This window comes from Lepidochelys olivacea (genome assembly GCF_965140295.1).
Source record: "Lepidochelys olivacea isolate rLepOli2 genome assembly, chromosome: 6".
Classification (NCBI taxonomy): domain Eukaryota; kingdom Metazoa; phylum Chordata; order Testudines; family Cheloniidae; genus Lepidochelys; species Lepidochelys olivacea.
Window position 1 is genome coordinate 21,295,509 of NC_140416.1, and position 15,305 is coordinate 21,310,813.

At 42.7% G+C, this 15,305-nt stretch overlaps 1 protein-coding gene across 10 annotated transcripts in view; it reads left to right on the top strand.

Moving 5' to 3' along the window:
• Positions 1-15,305, top strand: part of BRSK2 (BR serine/threonine kinase 2) — a 499,877-nt gene that overhangs the window by 362,675 nt on the left and 121,897 nt on the right. For all 10 annotated transcript variants that reach the window (XM_084630023.1, XM_084630021.1, XM_084630022.1 and 7 more), the window contains exons 6-9: positions 2,374-2,407; positions 3,325-3,393; positions 5,934-6,080; positions 12,871-12,902. In XM_084630023.1, the coding sequence (XP_084486149.1) occupies positions 2,374-2,407; positions 3,325-3,393; positions 5,934-6,080; positions 12,871-12,902 (282 nt within the window). The remainder of the gene's footprint in view (positions 1-2,373; positions 2,408-3,324; positions 3,394-5,933; positions 6,081-12,870; positions 12,903-15,305) is intronic.

Sequence of the window (15,305 nt, forward strand, 5' to 3'; positions counted from 1 at the left end):
CTTTTCCCTCCCAAATAGGCAGCTACATGCCAGTACCAAATCCACCCAACTATGTGAAGACAGAGCCCGATTTTTATTAAATTAGAATTGAACCATAGTCTGTTTTGACTTAATAATCTAAATTTGCAAGCTCCCTCCTAAATGAAGACCACCTGAGGACTACGGATCTGATAGCCCAGGTTAGAATGTCCCTTGTATTTGTAAAAGCTGCCTTCTGTGGACAGTTTCCAACAGACCCAAACTTTGCTGAGCCTTACTTCACAGGTCTATATCACATTGCTTAAGCTTAGCTTGCAATATGATATGTCTCCACAGAAATCAAACAGCTGCAGGGCCACCTGACTTGGGCTTGCAGGGCTTAGGCTGCGGGGCTGTAAAATTGCTGTGTAGACAGCCCAAGCCCAAACATCTATACAGCCTAAGCCACACGAGCCCAAGTCAGCTGACCCAGGCCAGCCACGGCTGTGTCACAGATCTTTTATTCCAGTGTAGACGTACCCTCAGAGTCCTCAATATACCTTGGGTTTATCAAGATTCACCTTCCCAGTGCCATGGTATTGAATCCTCACATCGGGACATTGCATCTGTATTTTGTGTCAGGGTGGAAGTACAGTTCATGCAGTAATATCAGGCTTTAAGATTAAACTCGATAAGTTTATGGAGGAGATGGGATGATGGGATAACATGATTTTGGTAATTAATTGATCTTTAAATATTCATGGTAAATAGGCCCAATGGCCTGTGATGGGATGTTAGATGGGGTGGGATCTGAGTTACTATAGAAAATTCTTTTCTGTAGTATCTGGCTGGTGAATCTTGCCCATATGCTCAGGGTTTAGCTGATCGCCATATTTGGGGTCGGGAAGGAATTTTCCTCCAGGGCAGATTGGAAGAGGCCCTGGAGGTTTTTCGCCTTCCTCTGTAGCATGGGGCACGGGTCACTTACTGGAGGATTCTCTGCTTCTTGAAGTCTTTAAACCACGATTTGAGGACTTCAATAGCTCAGACATAGGTGAGAGGTTTCTCGCAGGAGTGGGTGGGTGAGATTCTGTGGCCTGCATTGTGCAGGAGGTCGGACTAGATGATCATAATGGTCCCTTCTGATCTTAATATCTATCTATGAATCATTGTGCATCAGTGCTGAGCTACAAACATTGTGACATAAAACAGGCATCACCAGCCACATGATTATTTTGGCCCAAAGGGCAAATACACAACTGGGGCAGCCTTATAATTACTAGGAGGTGTCAGTAGGAGTGTTACTGAGTCTTGGGGAAGTGCTTAGGCCAACTTGGGTCCCTCCTGCTTTGTCAGGCTGCCTTAAGTGGATACTATAAAGTAAATAGTCATTGCTGTAATCTTTAGGAAGTCTATCCTTTCCTGTTTTTTTAAAACAAAGTTGCATGTTAAAATCGTGGATTAGCTGTAGTTATGCGCACTGGAGAAGCCGAGAGCAAGTGAAAGATGACATTACCCTTGATAATTGCAAAGGTTCAGGGGGATGATTCAGGTGCATGTGTCTGATTGGTGTGAAAGTGTTTTTTTAAAAACTAAGCTAGCATATGCCATGACTACCTTTAATTTTATACACAGGGCCAGGTAAAAATATCTGATGAGAGGCAACTGGGCTGCAGTTCTGCAGGATCAGTGTATAGCTCTCCATGCCTCTTCTCCCTGGCATGTTATAATACAATTTGAATGGAGCACAATGGGTAGAGTTCTTTTTGAATCCTGTAAGTGTCCATCCCAGGAGCCTCTATCCTAATCTAGGTGGTGCAGGGGAATATGTGGTCTTTGGTGGCTGCATCTTCACTGCAGAAAAGCACTGTGCTGATGGGTAAATTACCATACTGGTTTTGGGGGGGGCTAATAGAGACTCATGCATTTTTAGGGGTGTATTGCTATGTAGGAGTTGGGTGGAAAGCTGGGCTTCCCCTAAGCACTGACAATACATACAACTATGCCTCCATCAATATGGGCTAGACACTCTAGGTTCCAAATGGGACCCCAAGAATATGAGCTTCTTCAACGCAAGACCCTGGTCTTTTCATTGGCCTTCGTGGGCTTTGCTGAAGTGAGATAAGAACTCAGAAATCTGTTCCTGAAAGAGATGCATCAGAGCCTGATTTAAAGTTGCCTCTGTTTGTGAAGGTTTTCTCACAATTATGTGTTAGGATTATTCTTCCGGGTAGCCACTTCCTGGGTACGATTCTGTCTCACAAACGGGTTTCAGCTGAGGTCAGGGAGGGGAGTGTTGTTCTGTCTCTCCTAAATTATGTAGAAGGCTCCCAGATACCACTGTGGTGGGCAGATTACAAATATATCTAATAAGTATAGGTTTAGATGCTCATTTGATTGTGTTTTGCTTTACAGGTCGCCACATTATGCCTGCCCTGAAGTGATCAGGGTAAGTTAGCTTGTACTCTCAGCATTTGTATAAAAGCATGTCACTCGTTACATGGATGCAGGCAGGTGCCCACTACAGGAAGTGATCCCAAGGCAGTCAGCATTGCAAATGCTTAATATGACTGTCATTTTCCTTTATGTGACAAGGCCCAAAAGCGACTAGTGTAAAGGTCATGAACATATGTCATTCTCAGAGGGCAGAGGTCACTCATGATGGCCCAGCTACTTCAGTCGCTTGACCAGCCAGAAATACAATGGTTTTGTTTTCCATGTTACTTCCATCCAGTGGGCCTCCATGTCCCCTATGGAGTCCCTAAATATCCCCTCAAGACGAAGAAAACTGGATTGGACTGTCAGCACTGTTACTAGTTTGCTATTGAGCAATAGGAGGTACTCCCTTCTCCTGCTCTTTCTTCTTCCCCTAAGGCTGGCTGCTGTAGGCTCTGGTGGCCTAGGGCTCCAAAGGCCAGGCTTCCCACCTGTTGATGCACAGCAGTAATATGAAGCCAAGTGGTTCAGAAAATCAATAGAAGAGAATTGCCAGAAAACATTACAAGTTAGCAAATAATATGACCCATTCCAAGCTCCATAAAGAGCTAACCAGGAGAGAAGCAGCTTCTTGATATCCTGAAGGCATCTCTGACATTTGATTAAGTGCTGACTCCTTAGTTCTTTTACTGCTCTGTGGCCATTCGCTCCCTTCCCCATATTGCAGGCTTACATCCCTCAGACAAGGACATAACACTGACTTTCACAAGAACCCATGAGCCGCTCTGGCCTGCTACTTAGGTAGCTCTCAAGAAAGCAGCTTCTTGAATCAAAAATTCAGGTCTCCCACTCTCCCCTTCCTCATTTTTCAAGGATGGCTAATTCTCTTACTAACAAGCATTCATTTAAACTCCTATCTCTGTTTCATAGGGAGAAAAATATGATGGGAGGAAAGCGGATGTCTGGAGCTGTGGAGTCATTTTATTTGCATTGTTAGTGGTGAGTCATCATCCTTGCTACCTCCTTTAAACAGAAAAAACCCCCACAATGCTGATGTATTTCATGTTAAATCTACTGACATCATGTAAGTCTCTCCTGGGTTCCTTCTCTCTTTCTGTATCTCTCAGCTGCATCTTCTATCTGTCAGCATCCGTCCCAAAAGGGAATGCATGACAAATATTTTACTTCGCCTGTGAAGGGCTGCCACCCTGTACAGCAGAGCAGAGGGGATTGTGGGAAAGCTGCTTTCCTATATGCTCTTTGCTCTGTTATTGTGGGGCAGTGTTTTAAGAACCTGATTCAAAACTCACTGAAGTCAAATGGCCCCAGAGGGATAGGATGGTCAGGGTTGCAACTTCAGGACCGGGAGGAGCCTAGATTGCCCTTCACAGGATCAGGAAAGTGGTTTGGTTTAGTGTATTTTTTTAATTACATGTATCTGCATCTTGATTCAAATGGTTTTGTCAAGAACTGAGTGAAATGTAACAGCTGTGGTTCATGCCAATTTTGAGCCTCTGTAAACTGCATTTAGTGCAGTTGAGAATGTAGAATTGAGCCAAAAGTACCATGTTTCAACACAGATAATAATTCCTTTCCTGGCACCCAAAATATACTGTTTCAGAATTTGTCCCTGGCTCAGTGAAAGGTTCATGAGCTGCACAGAACTTGTTCTGAGTTACACAGATGGTCTGAAACCTCAAAACCAGACAAAAATTGTAACAAAACCTGAAATCAAGTGAGTTTTGCCTCTGTTCAGCTTTATAAAGGAAATCTGATTTGTACTCCCATAAGGAAGAAGTAGGTTGCCATAAGTGAAAAGTAGGATAGACTTAATGTGTATGAAATTATTTGTCTTGTTTGTAATATGTCAAATGATCATCTACAGTTACAAACAGCAAAACTCCTTGAGCCATATTCTGTTGTCCTTGCACAGTTATTATCCGGGTCCCTCTCAGGCAAACTTCTACTGAAATCCAGTGGGAGTTTGCCTGAGTGAAGAATGTGATTTGACCTTTTGAAACAACAGGAAAAAGAGACCGAGAAAAGCTGCCTGGGAGTTATCAGAGTGAGTACTCCATTCTCAAGAGGATGCCCTTCGAGATTTTGGACCTCACTGTCTCAGGAAAATGTTTTGGGTTGTTTCTAGGTATAAACCTGAGCCTTTAAAGCAGTTGAAACAAGCCAATCACTGATGCTCAGTGCCAAGCATCAGGTTAATTACATCAAGATAAACACCCACTAAAAGTCTTAGGCCATAATAGAAATTGCTAGTAATTAGCGGCCTTTAGTTGCTATGTCCAGGAAATGCTGCATTTTATCATGAATTATATTACATTAGCCAAAGTACCTAACTCTCAATATTGATTTTGCTTTCAGTCCTGAATAGTTATGAAGAACTAGGTAACTGGAGGGACTGGTAATGAATATGAGGCCTTTTGCTTCTAGGCCACTAGTTTGAACAAACACAGGTTGGTAATGACTGATGATTGTCAGCATCAAATGGGCTTTTGGTGGCTTCTGTAAAGAGGTTTATTGGCCTCAGTCTGTTATATGCACCGGATTACCCTACACAAGCATTACATGCACTGAAGTAAATACAGTGTAAACACTGACATTTAGAGCCTGGCTGTAAGAGTTGCTGAGAACCGGCAACTTGCATGGATTTGATGGGAATTGAGGACACAGCGCATCTACCAGGATCATGTCAGTAACTTGTGGGGAGAGAGATTCTCTGGTGAGACATGGGCTTGTGATAAAACCATATCATAGTTTCATCCAGTGGACCTCCAGAACCCTCAAGCTCTTAAAGCATCCTAATTCAATCCTGGGGCACACGGGAAAGAATCCTGGAATAATGCCGATGTCCCAAACAAACTCCTGGTTGATGACCCCAGAAAATAATTTACAGCTTTTAACCTACCCTGGAAACAGTAGTCTGCATTGAATCATTTCAGAACATCGCATGGCCGATGTTACCCTCTCTTACATCTCTGGAAGATGAGAGATAATGAACAATGTGACTGTGGTCACCAGTTGCAATCTGTGGACCACATTGTAATCAGTGCACACTTCAACTGTTTGCTGGTGGCATTTTGGACTTGTGACAAGCCACTTCCGAAGCCACACATTGACTCCCTATTCTGAACTTGGTTACTTGAACATTGCTGATCACCTCTCTGCTACTAAATGTTGAGTTGAATTTAAGTGGATCCCTGAGTCTTTTAAGAATTTGCCTGAGAAGGCAACATCATATTTTGCGTTCTATTTTATTCTCTTTTTATTTTTCAATTTTAATATAAAAAGCTGCCTCCAAGGTTCTATTTCCGTGTTGGAAAAAGTAAAGCAATGCTAAGCAATTATCAACAGATGAAGAAGGTGTGCTTTACTTCTTATAATGGTGCAGTGACTTTCTTAATGTCTTTTCTTTTCTTTTCTTTTCTTTTCTTTTCATCAAATTGCTCAACTTTCCACCTTTTACCCTCTCCCATTCCTCTTTTCTCCTCTCTCCCACCCACAATTCCTCCATCATATCCCTGCAGGGTGCCCTGCCATTTGATGACGACAACTTGCGGCAGTTGTTGGAGAAGGTGAAGCGGGGTGTGTTCCACATGCCGCATTTCATCCCTCCGGACTGTCAGAACCTCTTGCGGGGGATGATTGAAGTGGACGCCTCGAAACGTCTCACGGTAAGAGGGTATTCACTGCAAATCATCGGTATGTTTTCAGGACTTTCTCTCTATGGTTCTGTGTGTGGGATCCCCCCATCCCCTCTCCCTATATGTACTGTTGCACAATTAAAGTAACTCTCCACATTGCAGCTGCCCAAAGGCTCCTCTCCCTGAACCATGGATGAAGGGAGTGGATACAGGTTTGGGGAAGAAGCAGACTTCCTTCTCTTGCAAATGATGAGGGCATTTTAGTTTTGAATTGTTACTCTGCTTTGATTTTCCTTTGTATTGAAATGTGTACATATTTACAATAAAACTCCCCTGCTGATGGCACTGCCAAGTGGTTGGTATATTTTGGAATCAGCCTTGGAACTCTGGCTCCTCAGCTTAGCAAACTGGGTTTGGCATAGAAGTGATGTACTATTAGAGGGCCAGGACTGCCCTTTCACCCCTTCCTGGTGTAAGGTCATCATCTCTTGCACTTCTGGGTGAAGCAATGGTTCATGCATTGTAGACTCAGGAATCTCATGGTGCACTGCATTGTATCCTGGGTGCATTATAGTGTCCTCTGGCAGCCTGGATACCAGGTTCTTGGAACCATATCTTCTAGAGTCCTTATGCTTTGTGTGGTAGGCTGTGGTACCCTGTGCCCTGGACACATCATGTTGAGCCACCTGGGATTCTGCACCCAAGCTGAGTTCCACCACTCCCTCAGAGACCTTGCCCCCTGAATGCGTTGGAATGATCATGTCCGTCACTGATACCATGTTAATGTTTTGGGGTATTTTGAAAATTTAGCAATAACAATAATTTTGAAGAGCAAGATTGCTTGCTATTCAGTAGAGGTTTCTGGCTCTATGGGTATTCTGGCCTTTATAAATCACATTGTCAGTCCCCGGTGATGATTTTATACAGATTTACTAAGCTCGCAGATTCTGAGTGGGAGTATGTATAAAGAAATGCAAATTTAAAACTCCTCCTGGTTCTTCATTCTGCTAAAATATTTATAAATAAACTCTCCTCCGATCAGTGCTTGGCGCCTCTGCAGAGACTGCTAACAGCAGAATCAGTCTGCACTGGCTGCGATGATGGCTTTGGGAAGTAGACACCTGTCTGTTAGGAAGTAACGGAACTCCTCCTACCTCCAAATTCCTTACCAAACCAGGTCATGTTCCATTCGGTGAGCCAGAGGTGAAAAGCTTTGTATATTCTTACTCATATCCTTCCTGAGCCATCCTTCCCCTACAAATGAGTAAAGCAGGCCAAAAAATTTTCAAACAAAAATGTTCGTTTATTGAAACCAGGCCATTTTTCTAAAAAAAAAAAAAGAAAGTCTAACAAATTGTCAACATTTTTCATTTTGTGTGTGAATTTCATGCCTTTTTTCTATAATTTAATTGAAAGCATTATCAAAACAGTAATCAAACCTATATTTTCAATAAAAATCGGGGGGGGAACGGGGGGGAGGGGAAATTGGAGGTTTTTTAACAGAAAAATGACTTGGTTAACACATTCAAACAAAAGCAATTTGGAAAGAGGATTTTTTTCCAAAAATAGGCATTTTTCAGCTGCATAAGGCCCTGATCCTGCAGCACTACAGGCAGTGGGAGCTTTGGCATAGAGAGGAAGGATGGCTCAGTGGTTACAATGCTAGCCTGAGACTTGGAAAACACAGCTTCAATTCCCCGCTCTTCCAGAGACTTCCTGTATTGCCTTGGGCATGTCACTTAGTCTCTCTGTGCTTCAGTTTTCTATCTGTAAAATGAGGATAACAGTACTTCCTTACTTCACAGGGGTGTTGTGAGGATAAATGCATTAAAGATAAGGCACTCAGATACTAAGGTAATGTAAATACCTGAGATAGATGGCATGCTATTCATTTAGGGATTGATCTGTCTAGTGTGTCTTTTGCATACAAAGATTACTAGCTTGTTTAGGAGTCCACCACAAAGCTGAACAGTTAAAATGTTCATACTTTCCTTATAAAGGAAATATTAAATAATGGACTCTCCAATCTAGCAGAGAAAGATATAACACAGTATAACACAATCCAATGGCTGCAAGTTGAAGCTAGACAAACTCAGACTGGAAATAAGGTGTAAATTTTCACCAGTGTGGGTAATTAACCATTGGAACACCTTACCAAAGGTCATGGTGGATTCTCCATCATTAACAATTTTAAAATCCATATTGGATGTTTTTCTGAAAGTGATGGTCTAGGAATTGTTTGGGGGAAGTTCTCTATTCTGAGTTATACAGGTCAGGCTAGAGGGTCACAAAGTTCCCTTCTGGGCTTGGAATCTATGAAAAGGTCATGGTTCCAGTGAACTGAGGGTGATGAACCAGGTATCTGACACTAGACCCTCTTCAGTGTGTCAGGGCTTTAGGTTCACCTTTGAACCAAGCTCATTTTATAGGGCTGTCTCTGAATTTTCGGCATTATTTAATGCAGCAAAGCATATGCGATAAAGGAGGAAAAACGGTTAAAGTCATTCTGGAGTGACTCACTCCTCATCCTGATCAAAAAGCAAAGCTGCTATTTTCATTTTTCCATAGGAAAAAGCAAACAGGTCTGATGTACATTGATAGACGGTATCTTGAGGACAGGGAATAAGAATATGAAATGAATTTATTCAAGAGATAAAAGCTGCCAGGGGTGGGGGACACCACAGAGCTCTTCTTTATGGGACACAATCTGTATTTTCATTATTTTGGGGGCTCTCAATTTGCTGTCCCCACTGTCTGCTGATGGCACACTTGTCTTTCCATTGTGTTAGCATCTTCATCACTTAGACAGCCATATAAAAGGGATCTGTCTGTTTATTGCACTATGGCTAGGATGTCAATTTCATTCTAAGGAGAGAGCTGGATTCCATGTTAGTTGTGGTCCATGGAGCAACGTAGAAATGTAGGACTACGTGCTACCCCCAATTCACAGCAGATCTCCCACTCACGCCATGCCATATCAGCCAAGAATATGGCTGATATGTAGTAACAAATTTTGAAACTATTACTATTATTTATAATTTGTTCAGTACCTTAATGTCATATTCACCATTGCTCAGTGGGAAAATATGGTCACCCACAGGAGTGCAACTATTTTTGCCCTTTTTACCCCTTCTCTCTCTGTTTTGCTCCTTCTCCCTTATCTTCTGTCTCACTTCTTTTCTTCCCAATGCAGTTTCCTTCTGTACAGCAATTCCCACTTCGCACAGGGCTTCACACTCACTCCCTTCCCCATTCCATCTGCTAAAATGATCAACAACAAAAGACAGGTTTCAGAGTAGCAGCCCCTTCCCACCCCCTTCCCAGGGCCACCATTAAAGCATGAGGAAGCCTCCACTAGCTCTGTGAATGTAGAGGTTGTTTTTGTTGTTTTAGAGTTGGTTTCTTGCGGCAAGTGCCTGCAGTGGAGAGGAGATATGGGGACAGAGCATTTTTACAGCCTTCGTATAATGGCATTACATTCGGGGAAACCCCTGTGAGAACAGTGAGAAGATCCCTGTGGGAAGAGCTATTAAATGCTTTTGTCACTTAAAAGCATTTAAACATTGTGTTTAAATGATGGCAGAAGGAGTGAGATTAACTCCCACTGTGGTTCACCCTCCCCTACACTGCATCCTAAAAAGCCTGCAGTCTTCTCCTTGTCAAAACCAATCGCCCTCCCATAACCCCTCCTGTCACTTTAATGCAGATGAAAAGTAACAAAGCATTAATTAATTACCTTAAAAAAAAAAAGGCAGTGAAGATGTTGGCATCAGCAAGCACACTTGTATGGTATCATAATAACAATTCAATGCAAATCAGAATAGCGATTGTTTTTGTAAAGCACCTTTCATGCTTGGAAAAAAGAAGAGGAGTACCTGTGGCACCTTAGCGACTAGGTGCCGCAAGTACTCCTCTTCTTTTTGCAAATACAGACTAACACGGCTGCTACTCTGAAACCTTTCATATTCGGGGCATCCCAAAGTGCTTTACAATAATTATTTCAATATGGGCAGCGCTGCAGTTGTGTGGACAAACAGCAGCCATTGTGCGCTCAGTGATAGCTCTCACACAGTTTTGGATCTGTTTTTATGGCAAATGCAAAGTGCTGTGGGATCTTTACCTTATATTGGAATGGCTAGCAGAGCAGACCTCTGTTTAATGTCTCATCTGAAGGTCCTCTTACCGGGACATGAACTTGTGACCCCCTCTGACTGGGAAACTGAAGTGATGTTGCTGGAGCCATACTGACATGTCTGCTTAGCACAGCCACCTGAGGACAACAGAGACAGAAAGGCCTGTAAAAGAAACAGGCATGAAAGAGACTTGAACATATCTTAGCCACATCATCTGCCTTCCGTCTGAAATTATTAATAGCTACCCGTTCCCTAGGGTGTATATTATGTACTGGTAGAGTATATGCATCCTGTGGGAGTCATCCATGTGAGATGGCAGCTGTTGCAACAATGTAAAGGGGACTTGTACAACAGGGCCTTCTATAAGTATACATGGTGATTGGCCATGTTAAATCCTTGCTGTGGAGCTCTGGGAGGGAAATAGGAAACAGGGAAGGTGTACAAACTGAACTGTCTTTTTAGTCTGTGTTTGTACAGGACAGAGGGGTCCTGGATCAGTTCTGGAGCTTCTAGGCACTGCTGTAATACTAACAGTAAACATTAATTAATACATACGGCTATCTTCTAGATATCTTCTATCTTCTATCTCCCCTGGCTAAGAACCCATGGTCTAGAACATGGTGGTGTGTATGAATTAATTAATTCAGGGGGCAGCTCCCAAATAGGTATCAGGATGTCATGACCCTGCCCTTACCAAAGGCTAAATGGGAGAGGATTTTTGGTGAAGGGGACATAGTATGGAAAAGGTTGAAAGCCACTACTGTTAAGTGCACATCACCTACTCCAACATAACAGGAGGAACAAACATGACTCTTCTCCTTTTTGAGCCCAAACACCTGAGCTCCAGTGATTGAAAAACTCCAGGTGATAAGTGGAGGCAGACTCACCTACTCTTCTCGCTGTCACACTGGCATGGCTGCTGCTTCTGCTCTGTGGTGGTGAAAGGGAGGATGGGGAATCCAGTTGGAACCTTTTGTGTGAAGATGGTATTCACTGGTTAGAAGCAGCAGGCTTAACCCTTCCTTTCTCAATTCTAAAGAAGGTCATTCATCTCTCTTAGCTACTCTTCCACCCTCCCGTCAACTGTGTTTCTTTCTTGTCCTCAGATTCTAGGAAAACCCCTGTCACACTTAACAAACCCTCTCGTACACAGTCAGCCTGTGCTCTGCTGGGCTTTCCAGGGCGAGGAGCCATTGTTATATAACATACAAAAACCTCGGTTTCCTCTTTCTCTCTGTCAGTCTCCTTCTCTCTGTCTCCAAGCATCTGTCTGTCCCTCTCTCTCTTTGGCTTGCCAGTTCTCATTAGCCTGGAAATGAAGTGGAAAGTAATAAGGGCAGGACAGCTGTCTCCGTTCTTGCTGACCGGTTTAATGGGCCTCTGATTTCATCTTATAGACATTATGTGAGCTTCCTTCCAGCTCTCCCCTGCCTCTCACTGATACACTGCTGGAGCCCATGAGTGTACAGAGCACACATTTGCGCACACACAGACACACACACACAAAGGTTCCTCATGTGGTACAGTCTTTTGGCATCTGCAAATGGTCTTTTCCTGCTAGGATGCTGCTGCAGACACACAAGCTTAGATTTGCTGTAGGGGTATATCTGAGCAGGGCTTGTTCTCTCTGTTGATTAGGGAGAAGGGTTCAACACTTCACTTCTGGAAGAGTGACTTTTTCCTGTGCTCAGAAAAAATGTAGGCACCACAAAACAGCCCCTGGGGCCTGTCTTCTGTAGGCAGACGTCTCTACTCTCAAACTTTGGTAACTGGCCAGTCCTCCACTGTATTTATCATTGTCTGTCCAGCACCACAGTCATAGCAACCACTGTCTCACCATTCCCCTGGATGTAGCATTTAGAGAAGGGTCCCTCACTGCAGTGGAAATGGTGTTGCAGGACCCAAGTCCAGCAGAGGAGATTGGAGTCTGGAAGACTTGTGCAGGGGCACTAAATTATATTACCATAAACTCACTCCACTTTGCCTTGATGAAGCTGTTATAATGAACAAATGTGGCCCACCTGGAGTGGGCCTTGGTAGAAATCAAGCTGCACAAATCTCACATTGCCTTCACTTTACTTACCTTTGTGAACATATCTCTTGTCTCAAAGAAAAAACAAATCCTAGAAGAAAAGAAGCTGGGGTTTGGAGTGTCAGCACCATCCTGTAGGCAGGCATATGTCGATAGCAGGTTTTGGCTGACTTCAATTGGATTATGCGCCTCTTAGCTTATTTTTCAGAGCACTTGCCTGTAAACCTAGTGGAAGCTGGGTTCTACACCCACCCTGTGGATCAGTCATTATGGCCTGTGTGCCTCCCTACATTTCAGGAGATACATTATGGCCTCCCTGTGACTGTGTCTATAGCTATTTTAAAAAATAAACTTTATACCAGTGCCTGGTGATTCCTGCTCCTTTGTTCTTGGTGCCCCAAGCGACAGGCCCGTTTGGAATTGGGCAGGTGAGCCAGCAGATGCTTTGTATGCAGTGTAAAACTCCCATCATTTGGGTGCAGTAAGATAATTGCACCAGGGCATCACAGCTGAGATTCATACTTCTGGACTCTGAGGAGGGTGACCTAAGCCCAACTACAGGCAACCCGCATATTTGGTTGCTTTATGCAGTTTTCCTGTTTTTTGCTTTTTGTTTTTTTGCTGTACTAACTCCTTGTTTTCTCTTTCTTTGTAGCTAGAACACATTCAGAAACACATATGGTATATGTAAGTAACATTTTTAAAAATCTTATTTACTGTCTTCAATATTAGTGCTGTTACAGGGAGCTGGTAATCTAGAAATCTATGAAATGGATTGACTTGAAATCTGTGAAATGGATTGACTTGGATGATATGAAAACAGCTTCCATACAGGCATAGGCCAGGAGGTAAATGAGGGAACATCCAGTGAAGATGAAGTTTTAGCCTATGCAGTGAATACAGTCTCCTGTATGTAGATTCAGGCTAGGGACTCTCATATACAGGAAAAACCTGTGTGACAATAGTTTGAAATGGGCCCTGTTTAACTGTCTGCCACTTTCCATACCAACAAATTGCTGGTTTTTTTCTGAATGCACTGTGTCTGAGAGGGTAATTCCTGGGTGAACAGCAAGGGATTAGTAGACACACTTACCTGGATACCCAAGTAACTGCAGGGAATCCCTAGCAAAATCTTAGTAAAACCCTCTTGACAGGCAGACTTTCATGGGTTCCTCTCTGGCATTTGTGGCTTTTCTCCAAATAGGGGGAATAATAAGAGACATTATTAGAAAATAAGCTTTTGTAAACAATCACCTTCTACTTCATAGGCCTTCTTCCCCCTTCTTTACACTGAATTAAGAGGCTGGCTTATGACCTCATAACCTGCTGATGAGCGATTGTTCCATGGCTTGACTGACAGCAGCAGTCTCACGCCATGGAAAAAGAAGTCTATAAGAAAAGGCCATTCCCTTCTCATGATCTGAGTGCGTGGAAGACTGTTGGCTTTTTAAAGTGACCTTGCATTTTTGTATAACTCTAATAGTCCTTCATGAAACACTGATAAATAGGACTTTTTCTTTTTACTGATGATATCCCAGTGAGACTAAAAATAATCCTTTGCAAGTGATAAACAAGAAGGTGGTGCTTTGTTACACACCTCTGGGAGGTCAGCACATCTGGAAGTTCCTTGTGGGTATGCTATAGAAAGCTAGGTCTTGATAGCCTTGCCACCACTGCTTACGAGATGTTTTGTAGGATGCTGTTTATTGTTCCTGTCAGTCATTTTATTTTTTAAGCCTTTCGCCAGGAGACAGCCTCTTAATGATTTTTCCTATGATTTTATTGTATGGGCATTATTCATGCACTGGGCTTAGTTGACTTCCATGGGAGTTGAGGATGTTCAGCAATCTGCAGGATCACATGTTTTGTTGCTAGCTGGCCTGAAATGGTGTAGCACTGTGTCCACAGCTTTTTCAAGCTCTCTGGAGTCGTCAGTTGACACGATGCTTTTTTAATATCCAGGAAGATTTTGGGTTTTATAACCGAAAGTTGGTTTGTTTGTTTGTTTTAAACCCTCACTGATGATCGTAGGCCAAATTGAAAAAAGAATTTAGTGTTATTCTCCCACGCTGTGTCCTCAAGCCAAATCCCACCCCCTGAGATTCCAAACTAAAATGTTGCTTGCGATTGATTGTGCAGATGTTCATAATATGATCATCCCACTTGTTTCTGGCATGCTCTGTATGGAATGACATTAGCTGATTGACATCCCTTTTCCTTCTTTCTTGCATGCTTGGATCTGAAATGAAAGTCTTAGGAGTTAAATTAAATTTTTATGATCATTTATATTTTCATAGTAAAGCGTAAGTGTTAACTCCCCACTGAGATTTAAACTGTTCATACCTCACGAATCTATCGTTTCAGATTATCTGCGCACTCAGAAAGATAACACTGCATCACTTTAAACAAGAGTCACAGTTTCAAGGTTTTACTTTGCAGCCTTAAAAGTTAGGCTATTTTCTTTTTCAATGAGGGCCCAATTCTCCACTAACTTGCACCTAATGTAGTCATTTTCACCTGTGTAAATGGAGCATAAAACTCTACCATTCTGATCGGGCAGCGTTTAATGTCCTCTTTGCACTCACTTTGCATGGTCTATCGATGCTAACAAGAAGAGAGTGGCTGTAGACAGAATTGTGTAAAGACCACAAGCTTTGCGAAGCACTTTAAGCTTCTATCCATTTGATTTAATGCACATTACAATCCAATATAAAACCTTTATTCACGGCCATGGATAGTTTAAGATTGCCGATGAATAACTTGAAACTTGTACTCAGTGCTTGAGAAGCAGTTTCACTTAATTCTTGAAATGGATACTCATGGTCATGTTAATCTATGAAAAACATTTACTTGTAGTTAAGAATAATCATGCACCTGCACGTGTAGACAGACAGACAGACAGAGAGAGAGAGACACACACACACACATATGCCCTGAAAGTTCCTGGAGCACAAGCTCCTTCAAAAGAAAGTACCCACTCACCAAGCTGTCACATATTGGTCCAACTTGCCTCCTATTAATGTGATAGTCAACGGACTCAAGTGTAGGTTTCAGAGGGTTTTTTTTTTTAATTGAGATACGTTTTCCAAA